Source organism: Montipora capricornis, chromosome 12, assembly GCF_036669925.1.
Source record: "Montipora capricornis isolate CH-2021 chromosome 12, ASM3666992v2, whole genome shotgun sequence".
Taxonomy (NCBI): Eukaryota; Metazoa; Cnidaria; class Anthozoa; order Scleractinia; family Acroporidae; genus Montipora; species Montipora capricornis.
In genome coordinates this window covers 22,421,588-22,436,483 of record NC_090894.1, presented here as the reverse complement: position 1 = coordinate 22,436,483, position 14,896 = coordinate 22,421,588, and the positions used below count along the sequence as shown (strand labels likewise).

At 39.8% G+C, this 14,896-nt stretch overlaps 1 protein-coding gene across 2 annotated transcripts in view; it reads left to right on the top strand.

The window, feature by feature from the left end:
• The first annotated feature begins 24 nt into the window (after positions 1 to 24).
• Positions 25 to 14,896, top strand: part of LOC138026658 (tyrosyl-DNA phosphodiesterase 1-like) — a 41,220-nt gene continuing 26,348 nt past the window's right edge. The window contains exons 1-12 of one of the 2 annotated variants that reach the window (XM_068874095.1): positions 25 to 317; positions 2,604 to 2,822; positions 2,908 to 2,951; positions 3,087 to 3,142; positions 3,788 to 3,884; positions 4,981 to 5,012; positions 6,563 to 6,655; positions 7,204 to 7,288; positions 8,217 to 8,296; positions 8,982 to 9,060; positions 10,365 to 10,541; positions 11,804 to 11,852. In XM_068874095.1, the coding sequence (XP_068730196.1) occupies positions 206 to 317; positions 2,604 to 2,822; positions 2,908 to 2,951; positions 3,087 to 3,142; positions 3,788 to 3,884; positions 4,981 to 5,012; positions 6,563 to 6,655; positions 7,204 to 7,288; positions 8,217 to 8,296; positions 8,982 to 9,060; positions 10,365 to 10,541; positions 11,804 to 11,852 (1,123 nt within the window). In that variant the 5' untranslated portion in view covers positions 25 to 205. Of the gene's footprint in view, positions 318 to 2,603; positions 2,823 to 2,907; positions 2,952 to 3,086; positions 3,143 to 3,787; positions 3,885 to 4,980; positions 5,013 to 6,562; positions 6,656 to 7,203; positions 7,289 to 8,028; positions 8,109 to 8,216; positions 8,297 to 8,981; positions 9,061 to 10,364; positions 10,542 to 11,803; positions 11,853 to 14,896 lie in introns of both variants that reach the window. The other variant, XM_068874096.1, reaches the window with a different exon arrangement.

Here is a 14,896-nt window from a genome sequence, read left to right as displayed (position 1 = left end):
GAAGTGGGTCCGCGATATAAATGTACAAAACAAGATGGCGGCAAAACTTGAATCATGTGTGTACCTCCAAGAGCTCGCTTGGACAACTGCCTTGGTAGAAATGACCTAATATACTGCCCTTGAGTGTTTAAGAGGCTTAAAAGTCTTGATTCCAAATAGAAAGACCATACGTCTAATTAAACTCGATCGATTGTGCGAGAAAATTATGAATGAGGAATCAGCGAAGGGGAGAGATGAAGTTACCAGACCAATGTGCAAGTATGGAACAAAGTGTTATCGAAAAAACCCTGTTCATTTTGAAGAATATAGACATGCAGGTAAAGTGTAAGAAATGGAAAAAGGCGAAGAGTACTCTCACACTTAGGTTTTATTCCCAGACTCAGTGAGGCGTCTGGAAAAGCCGGAATCCGGAAACGGATCCGGAACCGGAATCGGAATAAGAACAAGAAAGGTCGATAATATTCAGTTGCGTTATTTCAACTAAAAAAGTTGAATGTTATATTACACACTTTAAACTGCAAAATTGATTTTTACAGATATTGTTGGGACAACAAAGTTTGTAACACTGGCGTCACTCCTTTTTTGAACGGCTTGAGTTATGAGAATGATTGACATTGAGACTCCTCCATGTCCCTTGGTGGCGTGGGAGCGAAGTTGTTACTGAAGCCATGGATGAAAGGAGTTCAGAAAAGAAAAATAAAAGACAAAAGAATTCGAATAAAATATTAATTAAGGTAAACAACTACAAACCTTGCCTTCCAGATCTCGCCGCACTGGAACTCAAGAAGAAACATGAGAAGGTGAGCAGTAGCCTGCGTGGCAGGTGTTGGAATGGGAAAGATAAGGGAACAGGAGAACAGCGGGAGAATGAGGAGGGCATGAGTGAAAGGACCCCCTAATTAATTAATTAATATGCATACATCAGGCAGCTGCTAAATCTCTAACAGTCAAATGGGATCCAATCAAAAACATGCACAGGAAAATGCGCTATGCAGGAATGTTGTTTACTGCGCCATTATTCCAAAAACTCGCACGGCGGAGAGTAGTGTGAAACCAAAACACTGTCGCCCAAAAAAGGAGCAATCTTGCAACGATGTGTGACAAGTTTGTGTAATGAGTTTACTGGTGGAATATGTCTCAACAAAGTCTTGTGTGAATTTGTTCATACCATCACTGAAAAAGACATTGTTTGGTGTTGTATGGACTAAGTAATGTGGCTGGAAACCATAAAAATAAAAATAAAAGTAAAAATTCGAAAATTCTTCACAACTTGTTTGCAACCTGTGTGTGCGGAAAATTAAACACTGGTGCGATAATCTCAAAAATCTCGAATTTCTATCCAAACGCTTTGAATCAGATCAAAAAGAGAAGTTGGCGGCAAGTTTGAGATTGTTTACGCGAGAGCTCAAAAAAACAGAGTGACGTTGAATTCAACCACAATAGGTTGGTGGTGATTGACACAAATTAAATTCTAGCTAGCCCATCACGATTTTTACGATTAGAATCAGAGCGTGAAAAAATAAAAAAAAAAACAATAGTGTCCTTCCCTTCTTCCACACATGCCCTCCTTGTTCTTCAGCCATTCTCTCTTTCTCTTCGAATGCCTGCCACACAGGCTAGTGCTCACCTTTCCCATGTTTCTTCTTGATCTCCAATATAATCTGGAAGGCGAGATTCGTAGTTGTTTACCCCTAACATTGTATGTCAATAAATAAGGTGAACTTCTTTTGTCTTTTGTGGACTCCTTTCATCCATGGCTTCAGTAACAACTTTGCTCCCACCCCACCAAGGGACAAGGAGAAGTCTCAAAGTCAATCATTTTCGTAACTTGAGCTGTTCAAAACAGAAGTGACGCCAATGGTACGAACTTTGTAGTCACAACAATATCCTTAAAAAGCAATTTTGCAGTTTAAAGCGTGTAATTTAACTTTTTTTAGCTGAAATGAAACAACTGGATATCATTGAACTTTATTGTTCTTATTCCAGTTCTGGATCTGGCTCTGTTCCAGATCCAGATCTGGATTCCAGCTTTTCCAGACGTCTGACTCAGTGTCATACTTGCAGGACTGAGTTTGTTTGTTCTCTTCTCTTCCATGAGAGATTTTTTCTCCATGCACCCTGAGTTTCCTCTTTTGATGTAATAACAATTTAGTATGACTACATAAAACTCAAAACTTTGATATAGTTATCATCATCATCATCATCATCATCTGGGGTTAGGAGAGTAGCTGTTGTGCGGGGTTAGGAGACTAACTGTTGTCATCAACAAGGGGCTTAACAGCCCCTTCCGGATGGATGTGTTGATCTGGCTGGAGGGGCATGCCATTTTCATGAGAGTGCCCACAAATACCACGTATGTCGTCATTGTCAAAATTAATTTTAATCTTTGGTTTGAAACAAAAAACATTTTGTTCGGCTGTCGGTACTCTTTGAAGCCACTACATCATCCTCATCATGGTTTTAGGGAAAATAATAACCCACTGACTCCTGGGAGTGAGACTTAACAGATAAAATTTTGTCTAAATGTCAGACGATTTTAATTGACACCTGAGGGTTTGATGGATTAAAAGAAGGAAATACTTAAGTACTTTCAAACTCTATAGGTTATGACTCAGACACTGATGACGATGATTCAGAAAGGGCTGAGCATTCTCCTCCCGCTAAACGCCAGAAGTTGGAATGCACTGCTATGACCAGTAGCTCACCATCATCATCAAACCAAGTTAGCAACCAAGATGAAAAGAGTGTGCCATTTTTACTAACTTCAGTGCGTGGAATCTCATCTGAATTCAATTCTAGAAATATAGCAGTTGGCATTAAAGGTATTGATTTTGTCTCAGATTCACAATTGAAGACCAACAACACCTCTTAATTCATATTGCAATAATTTCCATTCATCCTTTTCAGACATTCTTTCAACCCAAATGGGTGAACTGGAAGCCTCAGCACAGGTAAAGTACTTCTATGTTCATCTTTCTTTTTCAATTCAGTCAATCAATTCAGTGACAATGTAATAATAATAACAAGCAATGCATAGCTAATTTGTTAGTTAAATAGTTAATTTCTTTAACTTTTTCCCATTTCAGTTTAACTATATGTTTGACATTCCCTGGTTGATTGAACAATATCCTAAAACTAAAAGGTACCTAAAGATTAATGTTCATACATGAATAATTTTAATTCTACTTGTGCTGTAAAAAGCAGTTTAAACTCATCACCAATTGATGAGCTTGGGAACTGGTGCCTTAAAAGATAGTAGGAAGGGGCCTGTTATATGATCCTGGCATTGCAGGGTGGCATCCCTGTCAACTCGCAAGTGAGAACCACCCGAAGCAGCCACTAACTGACGCCACCACACTGGAGTATGGACTAGTGGAAAAAAACACTTACCTGACCAGATACGGTAGTTACCTCCACAATCAAGTAGCCTTGAGGCAGGGAACTGTAATATTGAGATTTACTCTGTGGTTTGAGTTTTTTTAGTTATTAAAAAGGAAAATATGAGTGATTCGACAATTTTGTCCAGGTTTGTAGTTTGGATGCAATACCACTGACATGTGGAAACTGCTTGGTGCCATTTAACTACAATGTATGTAAGTTCAGGGTGTTACTTGTCAAATACAGCAAGGAATGATGATATTGTATTTTAAATCTGGCACATAAGATACTGTATACTATTTTAAGCTTAGTAGAGTCTCTAAACACCAATCAATGAAAATGTGTTTTTTGCTTTTCACTTGTCCTTTTTATTAAAGCTGGTGAATGTTTTTTTTGTTATTCATTCAAGGTCCAAACCATTGCTTCTGGTTCATGGAAATCAGCGGGAAGCCAAAGCTGAACTTGAGAGAGAAGCTAAACCATATCCTAATGTCAAACTTTTTGGAGTGAGTTGCCTCCAAGTAACTGAAGAGTTGTGTATTTTGTGGTTCAATTTTTTTCTTCTCAGTTTTTAAATTTTTGAATCAGTTCAATTTTGATTTTTCTTTGTCCAATATTCATTATGATAATAATCTGAAACAAAGAAAAATCAGTGAAAATTAAACTTTGAAAAATTTTTGATCCACAGAATGTACAGTTTGGTTAACTTCTAGCCAAATTAGTTCCCAGAAATAGTTGTTGCCCCTCCGAAAAAAGCTGCAAGTTTTTGTAAAAATAAGAAGCAACTTTTTGAACTCCATTTTTTTCCTGTGGCCCTCAATTTTGCATCCAACATGCAGTGACTTTTTTACTCACAGTGGTTACCTCAGGCTGGTATAGTGTGTTTACATGTATTTCTTGCTTCATCTTGGCTACAATATCATTCCAAAATAACTGCAATAAAAAAGTCTCTTATCACAGGCAGACAGCCTTAAGGATGCGACAGCGTGTGATGTGGTCCTGTTATTTGAGACAGTTGTTATGGCTGATAAAACCGATTGAGGAAAATGTTCCACAAAAACTTCAAATTGCAATGTTTCTTTATGAAAATCAATTTTATGGACAGCTAGATGAATAAAGTTCACTCACCGACTATCTTCTGCATTGTCCTGAGTGATTTGATGAATTTTGGGGACACTTTGTTTTTCCCTTCAGCTCTGTTGCATTGTCAAATACAAAAATTTTTTGACAAGGCATGCAGCTTCCACGACCTCAAAAAGAGGTCAATTTGCAAGCTTCAGGTTTTTGCTAAATTCGCTCTATGTTGTGGACAGATGTGGTCTATCATTGGAATTTGATCAAAATCAAATTGACCAATCAAAAAGCTCACATTGATAATCTTGTCTCTCTTGGGGGAAATCTGAGCTTTTTGATTGGTTAATTGGTTTTTGATCAAATTCCAATGATCGGCATTGGTAAAAACCTTGAGCAGGGTTGCATTTGTGCCTGTGCACTTACTATATTTTATCAATATTATAGCCCTCCATTATAATAATTTCTTATTTTGAGTGTGTCCCTGTCCTGTGTTTCAAGTAACTACAAAATGTTTATTGTTTTCACAAGGCTAGGTTGGAGCCATTTGGGACACACCACAGGTAAGTTAGGTCAACTTACAACAGATTTTGGATATTCTGCACCAAGATTATCAATACTTCAAATGGCGATTTTATTGTCTTAATTTTTTGTGCAAGACTAGCAACTTCTCTTTTCAGATGTTAGGTACCATTTACCACATAGGGTTTTGTTTTGACTTGACATGTGCACAGTACCATGAAATCATGAAACCCAAGAAAAATGTGTGAAACCATGAAGGGCTGGACAATCTGCGAGCAAGCGAGTCATGCAAGCCATGTGAATCTCGCATTTAAGTATAAGCACCCATTTCAAATAGTGCTGATAAACAGTATTTAAGTCTAAGCACCCATTTTAAAATGGTTAGCTTTCAATAACTGTATGATGCGATGGTTGACTTGCATGGCTCACCGTCTTGGCTCGCATGGCCAGGGTAAGAAAAAAATTTAGAACTCCACTTGTCCAATGGACGAGATAACATCTATGCAGCATTAAATTAACGTGTTGGTATACTTCCAAGATTCCCGGAACTTTCAAACTCAAACCATTGGGCTGTTAGATTGCTTTTTCTTCTCATTCACCTCAGTGTTTTCTGCTGAAGGTTTTGCTTTTCTCTTTAGCTGCTTTACCGGTACATTAAAATAGCCTTTTATGCTTCGCTGATCAGCCATCATTGTGCACGTGCTGACAGCGACAACAAGGGTCTATTAATAAATACACAAATATGATGCCCCCAAATGAGTCCCAGGCCCCATTCGGTATGCATTGAAATAAAATGACAGATAAATCGTAAGTGCTCAACTCATTTCATTTCCAACCTTTTCCGAAAAACGATCTGCTTTGCACTTGCAAAAACTTAACAAATACTAATTTCTCTGCTTAAACAATTTTAAACACCTTGTTTTTAAATTTATTTTCTGAAGATTCACTTTGTCCAAAGGACAAGTAAGATTGACAAACCACTTGTCAACTGGCGAAAAACCTTTTGTCTGGGGAAAGCGCATGGACACCGTTTTGTCGCACCCTGCAGCTGATGGCATGCAGCAATGGCTTGCACAGCTTGATGGCGTGCACATTGTCCTCACCCAAACCATGAAACCCTAGAAAACTGACTCAGTGAAACCATGAAACTCAAGATCCTCAACATATTGTCTGTGGAGCTCCTCCAGTTGTTTCTGCAATTCATTGATTTGCTTTGCTGCGCTATATCTCCAATGAAACCGTGAAACCCAAGAAACCAAGTTAAACAGTTTCACTGGTTTCATGGTTTCACTTGTTTGTTGGGTTTCACTAGTTTCTTTTGGGTCTCATGGTTCCACTGGTTTTATGGGTTTTATGGTTTCACTCATCTCGAAGGTCTGGGTCTTGGGTCCTTAATCAAGTTATTAGTGTTTTTGTTAGTTGTGTTGGTTATCTTGACATGTGTCCCAGAGTTGTTTGAAAATGAAATTCTGTGTGCTTTGCAAGAATAGACTTTACATGTAGGTGTTGTCACTTGACCTTGCCATGTACATGTATGTCACCTATGATTTGTTACCTTTGGTTGAGGTTTTTTTCTGTACTTCTGTTTCAGCAAAATGATGTTCCTGTTGTATAAAGAGGGCCTTAGAATTGTCATTACTACTGCAAATTTGATAGCCAGAGACTGGGATCAAAAAACACAGGGGTATAGCAGCAAAGTAAATTTTTGCTATTTTTTCCCTTCAGCAGTGCATTTGATTCTGCTAATTTGTACAGAGATGAGGAGACCTTCTGTTCTTCTCTCTTGCCTCATATGTCTAAGAATAAATTTAATAGGCTCTTTGTGTTTAATCTAAGGGTGCGTTTGATTGACTGTATTCCGGAATAGGAATACACGGAATACAAGTTGGAAATCCTTCGTTTTTGCGGAGATTCACTTTAAAATTGTCAAACAATTGCTAAAATGCTATTTTAAAGATATTTTTATCATCCTTGCAGCTTCGAAATGCGCCAAACGCATACCGTTTTAATCATCACTCCACATATTCTTATTCTGTAATAGGGTCAATCGAATGTGCCCTAAACCTCTTTAAAGGTTATACCTCTTCCTAATCAAGTTCAGGGGCTGTTATGTAAGTTGCACACCACATTACATGTATATTTACTAGTGCATTGCATTCAGGCCATAATTTTAAGAAATGTGAAGTGAAGGTTGCAGGTTGCTAAAATATTTTGTATGATTGATATTGTCAGAGTTTGGATAAGCCCATTATTTCCAAGGCTATCTGAATCATCATCAACTGGTACATCACCAACTAATTTCAAAGAGGACTTATTGGTAGGTAAACGAATGGTTTTGTTTATATTATTGTCCATTTAGCCATAGAAGCATGTTGCCCTCTTTTGTAAGAATGTAAATTAGGTTTTATTTTCTATATTAATAGTAATTCATATGGGAAGTAAAACCTTTTCCCGAGGTGTAGCTGTTTAGCAGTTTTTAAACTGGATCCCTTGCCTATAGGTCGGTGGTTTAAGGTCTGGGTCTGCTGCGGTACTGCAGTACTACGTATTTCCTTGAATGGACAAAAAAAATTGCTCCACTGAATGAGTGGGTCCTGATAACATAGCAATACACTTGTGTGGATAAAAAGGATGCCATATGTCAAGTGTTCAAAATTTAAACAAGCTTGGCCGATAATATCTTAAAACTCAAAACATGATCCATGATTTTTAAATCTCGGAACTGCAGCCTCCAAACATCATTGTTATTGTTGTCGCCATTTTCACCATCCATTTAACATTACTTTCCACCCAAATTGGGTACCATGTTGCTTGGTATGTTTGCCCTCCATTTCTGTCTGTCCAGGGGATCTTCAATGGAGAGACTGCAGAGCATCATGTCTTTGGACAAAAGCTCTAACCAGGTTTTGCAAGGCTTATCCTTCTTAGATTGCCCATCTATCTCAAGATGTCAAAACCATCTTAGGAAATTCATGGGGGCTTGGTCTAATCCAGCCAATCCAGTATTTTAATGTTCCTTGACATCTACATTGTCCTAAGCACAGATTTGTTTTACAGGATTATTTAGAAGCATATGGAGGCAATTTGTTAGATGAGTGGAAAAGGAGTATCAGAGACCATGACATGTCCTCTTCAAAGTCAAAACCATCTTAGGACATTCATGGGGGCTTGGTCTAATCCAGCCAATCCAGTATTTTAATATTTCTTGACATCTACATGGTCCTAAGCACAGATTTATTTTACAGGATTACTTAGAAGCATATGGAGGCAATTTGCTAGATGAGTGGAAAAGGAGTATCAGAGACCATGACATGTCCTCTTCAAAGTATGTTTGGCTACAAAGTTAAGGGTGCACATTCTAGCACTTGAAATAAGTTTTTTCTTAACAATGGCTCATGAGAGATTAAAATGGGACTGGATGCATTGCCAGGTTGGGTCACTTGGTTTAGCAGATACTTTGCGGCAGCAGGCGGTTTTGATTCCCAGCTCATACCATAAAAACCGAAATGAGGAGGAGGTGCTGCAAATCATTTGACATTTGGGACTCAACAGGGAACAATGATAAACTGCTTGCCATGTCACTCATCACTTATTCTGTAAAATCTGAGAGGTATAGACAGCTAGTGTTCCCTTCAGAGTCAGTTGAGCTGCAAGCTGAAGAGTAAAAGTGCTGTAATTACATGTAGCTCTGTTGTGTGACTGAAGCCTGTGGGTCTACTGATATTGAAGCTCCATTGCATGACTGATGCTTGCACCCTGACTGAAAGGACAACTAGTAATCTATAGTTATGTAGGAGTTTTAACATCCCACAGGTAATGGCCCTCAATCTCACTTACAAAGCACCATATAACCGATTGTTGAGCCTCCATGGACTTCATAAATTTGTAAAAGATGGTTTTAGGCTTGAAGCCATGTTTTGTCACAAAAGTGTGAATTCCTGGTTTGCTTTGTCACGATTCTGTGCAGTGGTGAGCTGCTAAATACATTAATTATTAAGTCTATTTTATAGGGTTCGCTTAATTGCCTCAGTTCCTGGAAGACATACTGGACTTAATAAAACCAAGTGGGGGCACCTTAAGCTTCGTAAGGTACATGTAACAAGTAGCTTGGGTAATTACAAGCAGCTTTCTCTGACCACTTGTCGACTAGGGAAAGCATGCACTCCCCAATCAAGGGATGTCAAGAGACAACATAATTACGCAGTATTTCCCTTTTTATTTTCCTATGAATAATGAATCGACCGGGAGGCAAGTGGATCATTTAGTAGGCTTCCCCAATGGGCAAGATGGGATTTTAAACTATATGTATTGACGAGGTGTGGATACACTGTTAAATGACTGCAAATATGGTAGATACCATGGCTCCCATAGGTGAGCCATTAGGGGAGTCATTGTAATTTCCATACAGATATCTCAGGAATTTTTATCTGCATGACTTGTGAAATGAATTATAATGAATATATAGTGTATTCAATGCTACTTCACTTAATGGTCGCTCTGTACTTTACATAGTTGCATAAATCCGATTTGGGTAACGACCTATATTAAGATTTTTAGAACATCACAATGATATAATGTTACTTAAGCATTAAAAGTGCCTATTTATCTCAACAAACTTTTCCACTTCATTTATTCTTAGAAATTGTCCCAAATACATTTTGTTGTTTTTGGAACCTTTTCATGGAAAATTCACTTTTTTATTCGCTTTGAAAGACGGAAAAAGTGGTCATACTTCGATGAATAATCGAGCAAATTATGAAGGAGATTTGGTTCAATACCAGGTTGACGTTGCAAATTAATTTGCATCGCACTTTTCAAAGAGCTATCGCAATGCAAAGCAGTCTGTGACGTCAAGCCAGTATCAAACCCATTCCCCTTCATTGCTCGGTTATGGATCAAAATATGACCACTTTTCCTGTCTTTCAAAGCCAATAAGAAAGTGAAATTTCAATCAAAAGGTTCTAAAAACAACACAACGTATTTGGGATGATTTCAGAGAATAAATAAAGTGGAAAAGTGTGTTGAGGTGATAGGCACTCTAAGGAAAAGCAGTCTCTGCGATACCAGTGCAGTGTTCAACCAATTGAGCTATCAAACCAACTGAGAGCTGGTTACCTTGTGAGTTCACAATAGGTTGCTTAAGCAACGACAACAGTGACGACAAAGCCATACATTTGAACCTGAATTCTTCAGGCTTTCCATCAGTTACTGCTTACACATTTATAACACTGTGATGCATCTTTGCGTGGTTCAAACATATGTCTTTCTCCTTGTTTTGAAGGTATTGGGACTTACAGTCCTGAGTATTCAAGTATTCTGAGTATTGAGCGTTTACTGCCTGTCACCTTACATCATCTTTAAAGAATTTTACAATGCAATGTTATCTTTTTTAGGTCCTTCATCAGTTTGGTCCTAGGCCCGATAACATAAGCCCAAAGTGGCCTGTGATTGGTCAGTTTTCTAGCATAGGATCGCTTGGCAATGACAAAGATCGTTGGTTGTGTTCTGAGTGGCTTCAAAGTTTATCAACTTGTGTAGGCAGCATGATGGCAAAACCTCGCCTTCATTTGGTGAGCAAATTAACAAACAAAATGGCAACCTTACTTAAGCAAGCCCAATGCTGAAGACAACCAGGGGGGAGGGAGGTGAGAGAAAGGGAACGAAAAGCCCTATTTTCCTCCCTTGTTATCTTTTTTTCCCCCTTCCCCTACCCTTGTGGGCTGGATACTCTGGTTATGATTTTAAAAAAAAATCCATTTTCTTTCACATGTAACACCACAGTGACTTTGAATTCTTCTGACCTTGTGGAATAGACTAGATTAGCCCTCGGAGTATGTTAAGTTCAGTTATTTTAAGAAAGTCTGTTTTCCGAGACATCATTCCACAAAGTCAGAAGAATTCAAAGTCACTGTTGTGTTCCAGGTGGAATTACAGTTTGTTGACAAAAACGACATTCAGAAGTAAGGAAATTGGTACATCTTGCCCCAAAACCCGGAGAGGGACATAGATTCCACAATTTCTTGTAAATCTAATGGCTTGTCGGATGAAGAATATGACTCTGAAGGCCATTACACAATGTCAGATAACTTCATATGATGTCATGCTTAATGGTCACAGACGTCTCGGGAAACAGACTTCCGATCTAAAAATTTATCTTTTGTGAAATTCACTTATCCCGGGCGACTCCCCTACATTCCCTCTCTCCCTCCCTTCAATGTTCACAACCCAGTGGGACCTAAAAGAACCCACACAGTATTCGTAAAGAGTAGGACATGGAGCTCCCGGTGTTGTGGTCAGGACTCATTTCATTCATTCATGTGCTGGGTGAAATCGCTAATGGACTGATAGCAGCTGCCAGCAACGCCTGTATATGCTGATGTCCGATCTCACCCATAGATCACTTACTTGTAAAGTGCATTTGAATTTGAAGTTTTCCTCAGTTATTTTAAGACCCTGAGTGTTGGTCCGGCCAGATTCGAACTCACGACCTCCCGCACGGCAGCCCGATGCTCAACCAACTGAGCCACTGGTGCGTGGTGAAATACAGCAAAAGGAAAGAGAAGCGTGGATGGACACAAATGGACAAGATTGAAACGGATTGCATTTGGGTAATCTAGAAAAATGTCAGCCCGACATTTTTCAAGTTCATGGCAAATCGCCTGCATAAAGGCCGGTTTGCTCAAAATCGTCTTTTTTGTGATGCAATGATAATTTTATCAGTAAAGGAATTCCAAATTACCATTTTCAAGTTTTAAACTTGTGATCAACTAAAGATTTCTCCTTAACACCCTAAAATATCGTGACAAGTTTGTGTTTTCTTGTATTCTTGAAGGTTTTCCCAACAGTGGATGATGTACGGAATAGTCTTGAAGGCTATCCAGGTATGGGATGCAGTGTGGATGAATATGAACTGAAATGAGATATATTGGACACTCATACTTTTGGCGATGTGCATAACATTTAAGGATGATGTCATTTTTTGAAGTTTGGTTAGTGCATGTCATGAGAAAGCTATCATTTAAAAGGGAGGCGATTTTCAAGTAAATATTGAAAGTAATAACAGAGTTGTGTTGTTGGTTTTACCTGACTAAATAATGTTTAGTGATTGGCCTCTGTTAAGTCCCTATTCTCAGTCAAATCACTGGCCAAAAAAAGACTGAAGATAGAATTGTGATCTGCTTTGCATGTTTTTTTGTACTTATTGCTGGCTGCGTAAATGTATATGTGATTTGCGTTATCACTGGCTTGTTTGAATGTTTGTGTTGTGATTGACAGAACTATTATATACGTAACTGACTCCTCCTCCGACTGGCTTTTCAGGGCCATTAAGGGCGTGGCTCACAACATTGGGTAGCCTGTTCCAGGCTCTCAGATAGTCGAGAAAACGAAAGGAACTGCGTGTGAAAAGCGAGTGGGGGCTTGGGTCGAGGCGAGGCGGGAGAGCCTGTAAGCATCTCTTTAAATTCTTCATTCCGGTATACCAGCTCCTGGTATACCCTCTGATTGGTCAATTTTGACAGTTTACATCAACACTTTCGTCATCATTTTGATTCTCGCGCGGAGCACGAACTGAAAGAGGTAAACTCTGTCGCCGAGTCTCTTAAAGTATTCCCAAACGTACAAGCCCTCAGATTCGAGCAAAAGTTGTGTCTGTTCAACTTTAATAAGTCGAAAAAACGATCCGTTTGCAATGCTTCCAACTGGTTTTGGTAAAAGCATAAATTTTCAGTTACTGCCGCGCGTTGCGAAAGCGCTTCAATGTTGTGATACGACATCTCTCCACACCGCTTACAATATAGCATCACCGGGTACGATACATAGTTCGCATTTGACACAACTATTATGTCCCCTGCACGCCACAATTGTTAGCATTCAACGGCGCTCTCTGAAAACTCTGACGAACGAGAAAAATATAATATTTTGTTATTCTTTCTTATGCAAATACTTGGCTGCGTATTCGAATTCACCAGCTAGGGTCAATTAAATTCCTGCCTTCATCGCCTTCGAAAAAATGAGAGCACAAAGAAAAAACCCAAAAAAATTTGCCGAAAACAGGCTTGTATTTCCGTTGTATGTCTTAAAGCTTTAAAAGATCAAGCGATTTTCAGGAAGCGAAGGTGATGGCTACGTGTCTGTATACTGCAAATGCAATTGAAGCCATCCACATGAAATATCAATCTTTCACATTCATTATCGGTTGTCCTGATGCATCAGAGCTGAAGTTTATTGATGACACCATCTTATCATCTAGGCCAGAAACTTCAATGGTCGGGTTTCTGTTTTCCTTGGAAAAGTCAACAGAGCGTCGGGAACTCGCAGCTTTCGAACTGGTCGTGTCTTTTGGTCGAATTTGCTAAATCTCCCGTCGGTGATTTCCTTGACACTCGTTTCCCGGTTGCTTTGACAATGCCTTCTTTCGCTTGTAAAGTTATTTTCCTAAAAGTGCCTTAAATTCTGGCTAACGTACTCGCACAAGCGAGAATTAACACATCACCTTTGAACAACAATAAAAGAATCGCGCTTGAACTCGCGTGGGACCACACAATGCCGCCCTTTTTCAACACTTTGACATTGACATTTTGACATGCGAAAGGTTATTTGCAAAGTGGGCGGAATGAAGAATTTAAAGAGATGCTTACAGGCTCTCCCGCCTCGCCTCGACCCAAGACCCCACTCGCTTTTCACACGCAGTTCTTTTCGTTTTCTCGACTATCTGAGAGCCTGGAACAGGCTAAACATTGGGCCGCAAGCGCACAAAAGGATTGTGGCATACAATTAAAAATGAGCAGATTTGTCACAGTGGAGATAGCACCACCAATGTGTCGGTCTTTGGTTCGCTTCCTGGTGAGTAGTACTATGGGGGAATACGAGCCACTTTGAAATGGAGCATTCTGATTGGTCGAGAGCGATTTTTAATGAGATGCATCGGCTTCTGATTGGTGGATATTTTTAGGTCCGCCATTATCACGTGCACACGTGAACAGGATTGGTTAAGACGGTGGGGTCAAAGTCCATTTGACGTCATAATCGAAGGACAAGTTGGAAAGTATGTTTGGAATGCGGAACATGAAGAAAGTATGTTTGGAATGCGGAACATGAAGGAGACCCGTTTTGTTTTTCTCGAATCATAACGGTTTAATGAACAACAAAACTTAATGTACAAGCGGGAACGTGTGAGGAGACCTGGTGTCTAACCTCGTCCCTTAACAATGGTGTAGGAATCCAGAACCTACTACCCTAAGAAATTTAAAAAAGCTAAACAACATAAAATCATGAGGGATGGGTCGTCTATGGCGTGATTCTTCGGATGTAAATACATGGCTTGAAACAACATGATATAAAAACGGTCCCAGTATGAAGGACAACGCAAAGGAACGGGTGTGGTACCTATTTGAACAAGACCTTCCCCACGTTTCTGGAAGATGTCGGAGGCGCTCGTTAACTTCCGAACAAGTTTCGTCGGACTCTGTCCATTTCTGGGGTCTGGGGGAAGCATCTTTTTGCCACCACGATCAGACTGGTCCGACAGTGAGGACATCGCCATTCCTTCCTTTGCTGCTGGTTCATGTACCCGTACTGTGTGGCCAGGAACGCGTACAGGCACCGGTCGTGCATCCTCTGTTTGCAACAGAACATCTTCATCGGGTGGGACCGGTACCGGAGTTTGCGCAGGGTACCCAGGTGACGGCAAATGCTGGTGAAGGAGAGGTGCTCGAGCTTGTGGGGTTCCGTTAGGCCATACTCGAAACAGATGACACACTTGTTGTCCTCTTCGTATTGTTTCTGGGCTGCTGCTTCTCGTTCGCGTTGCTCGGCTTTCTTCCGCTCGAGCTGGATCTTCTTCCTCAGCAGTTCCTCGCGGTGTTCTAGATAGAACGCATGGAGTCGAGCGAGTCGTTCTCTGGCTCTTCTGGCTTGCGAGCGC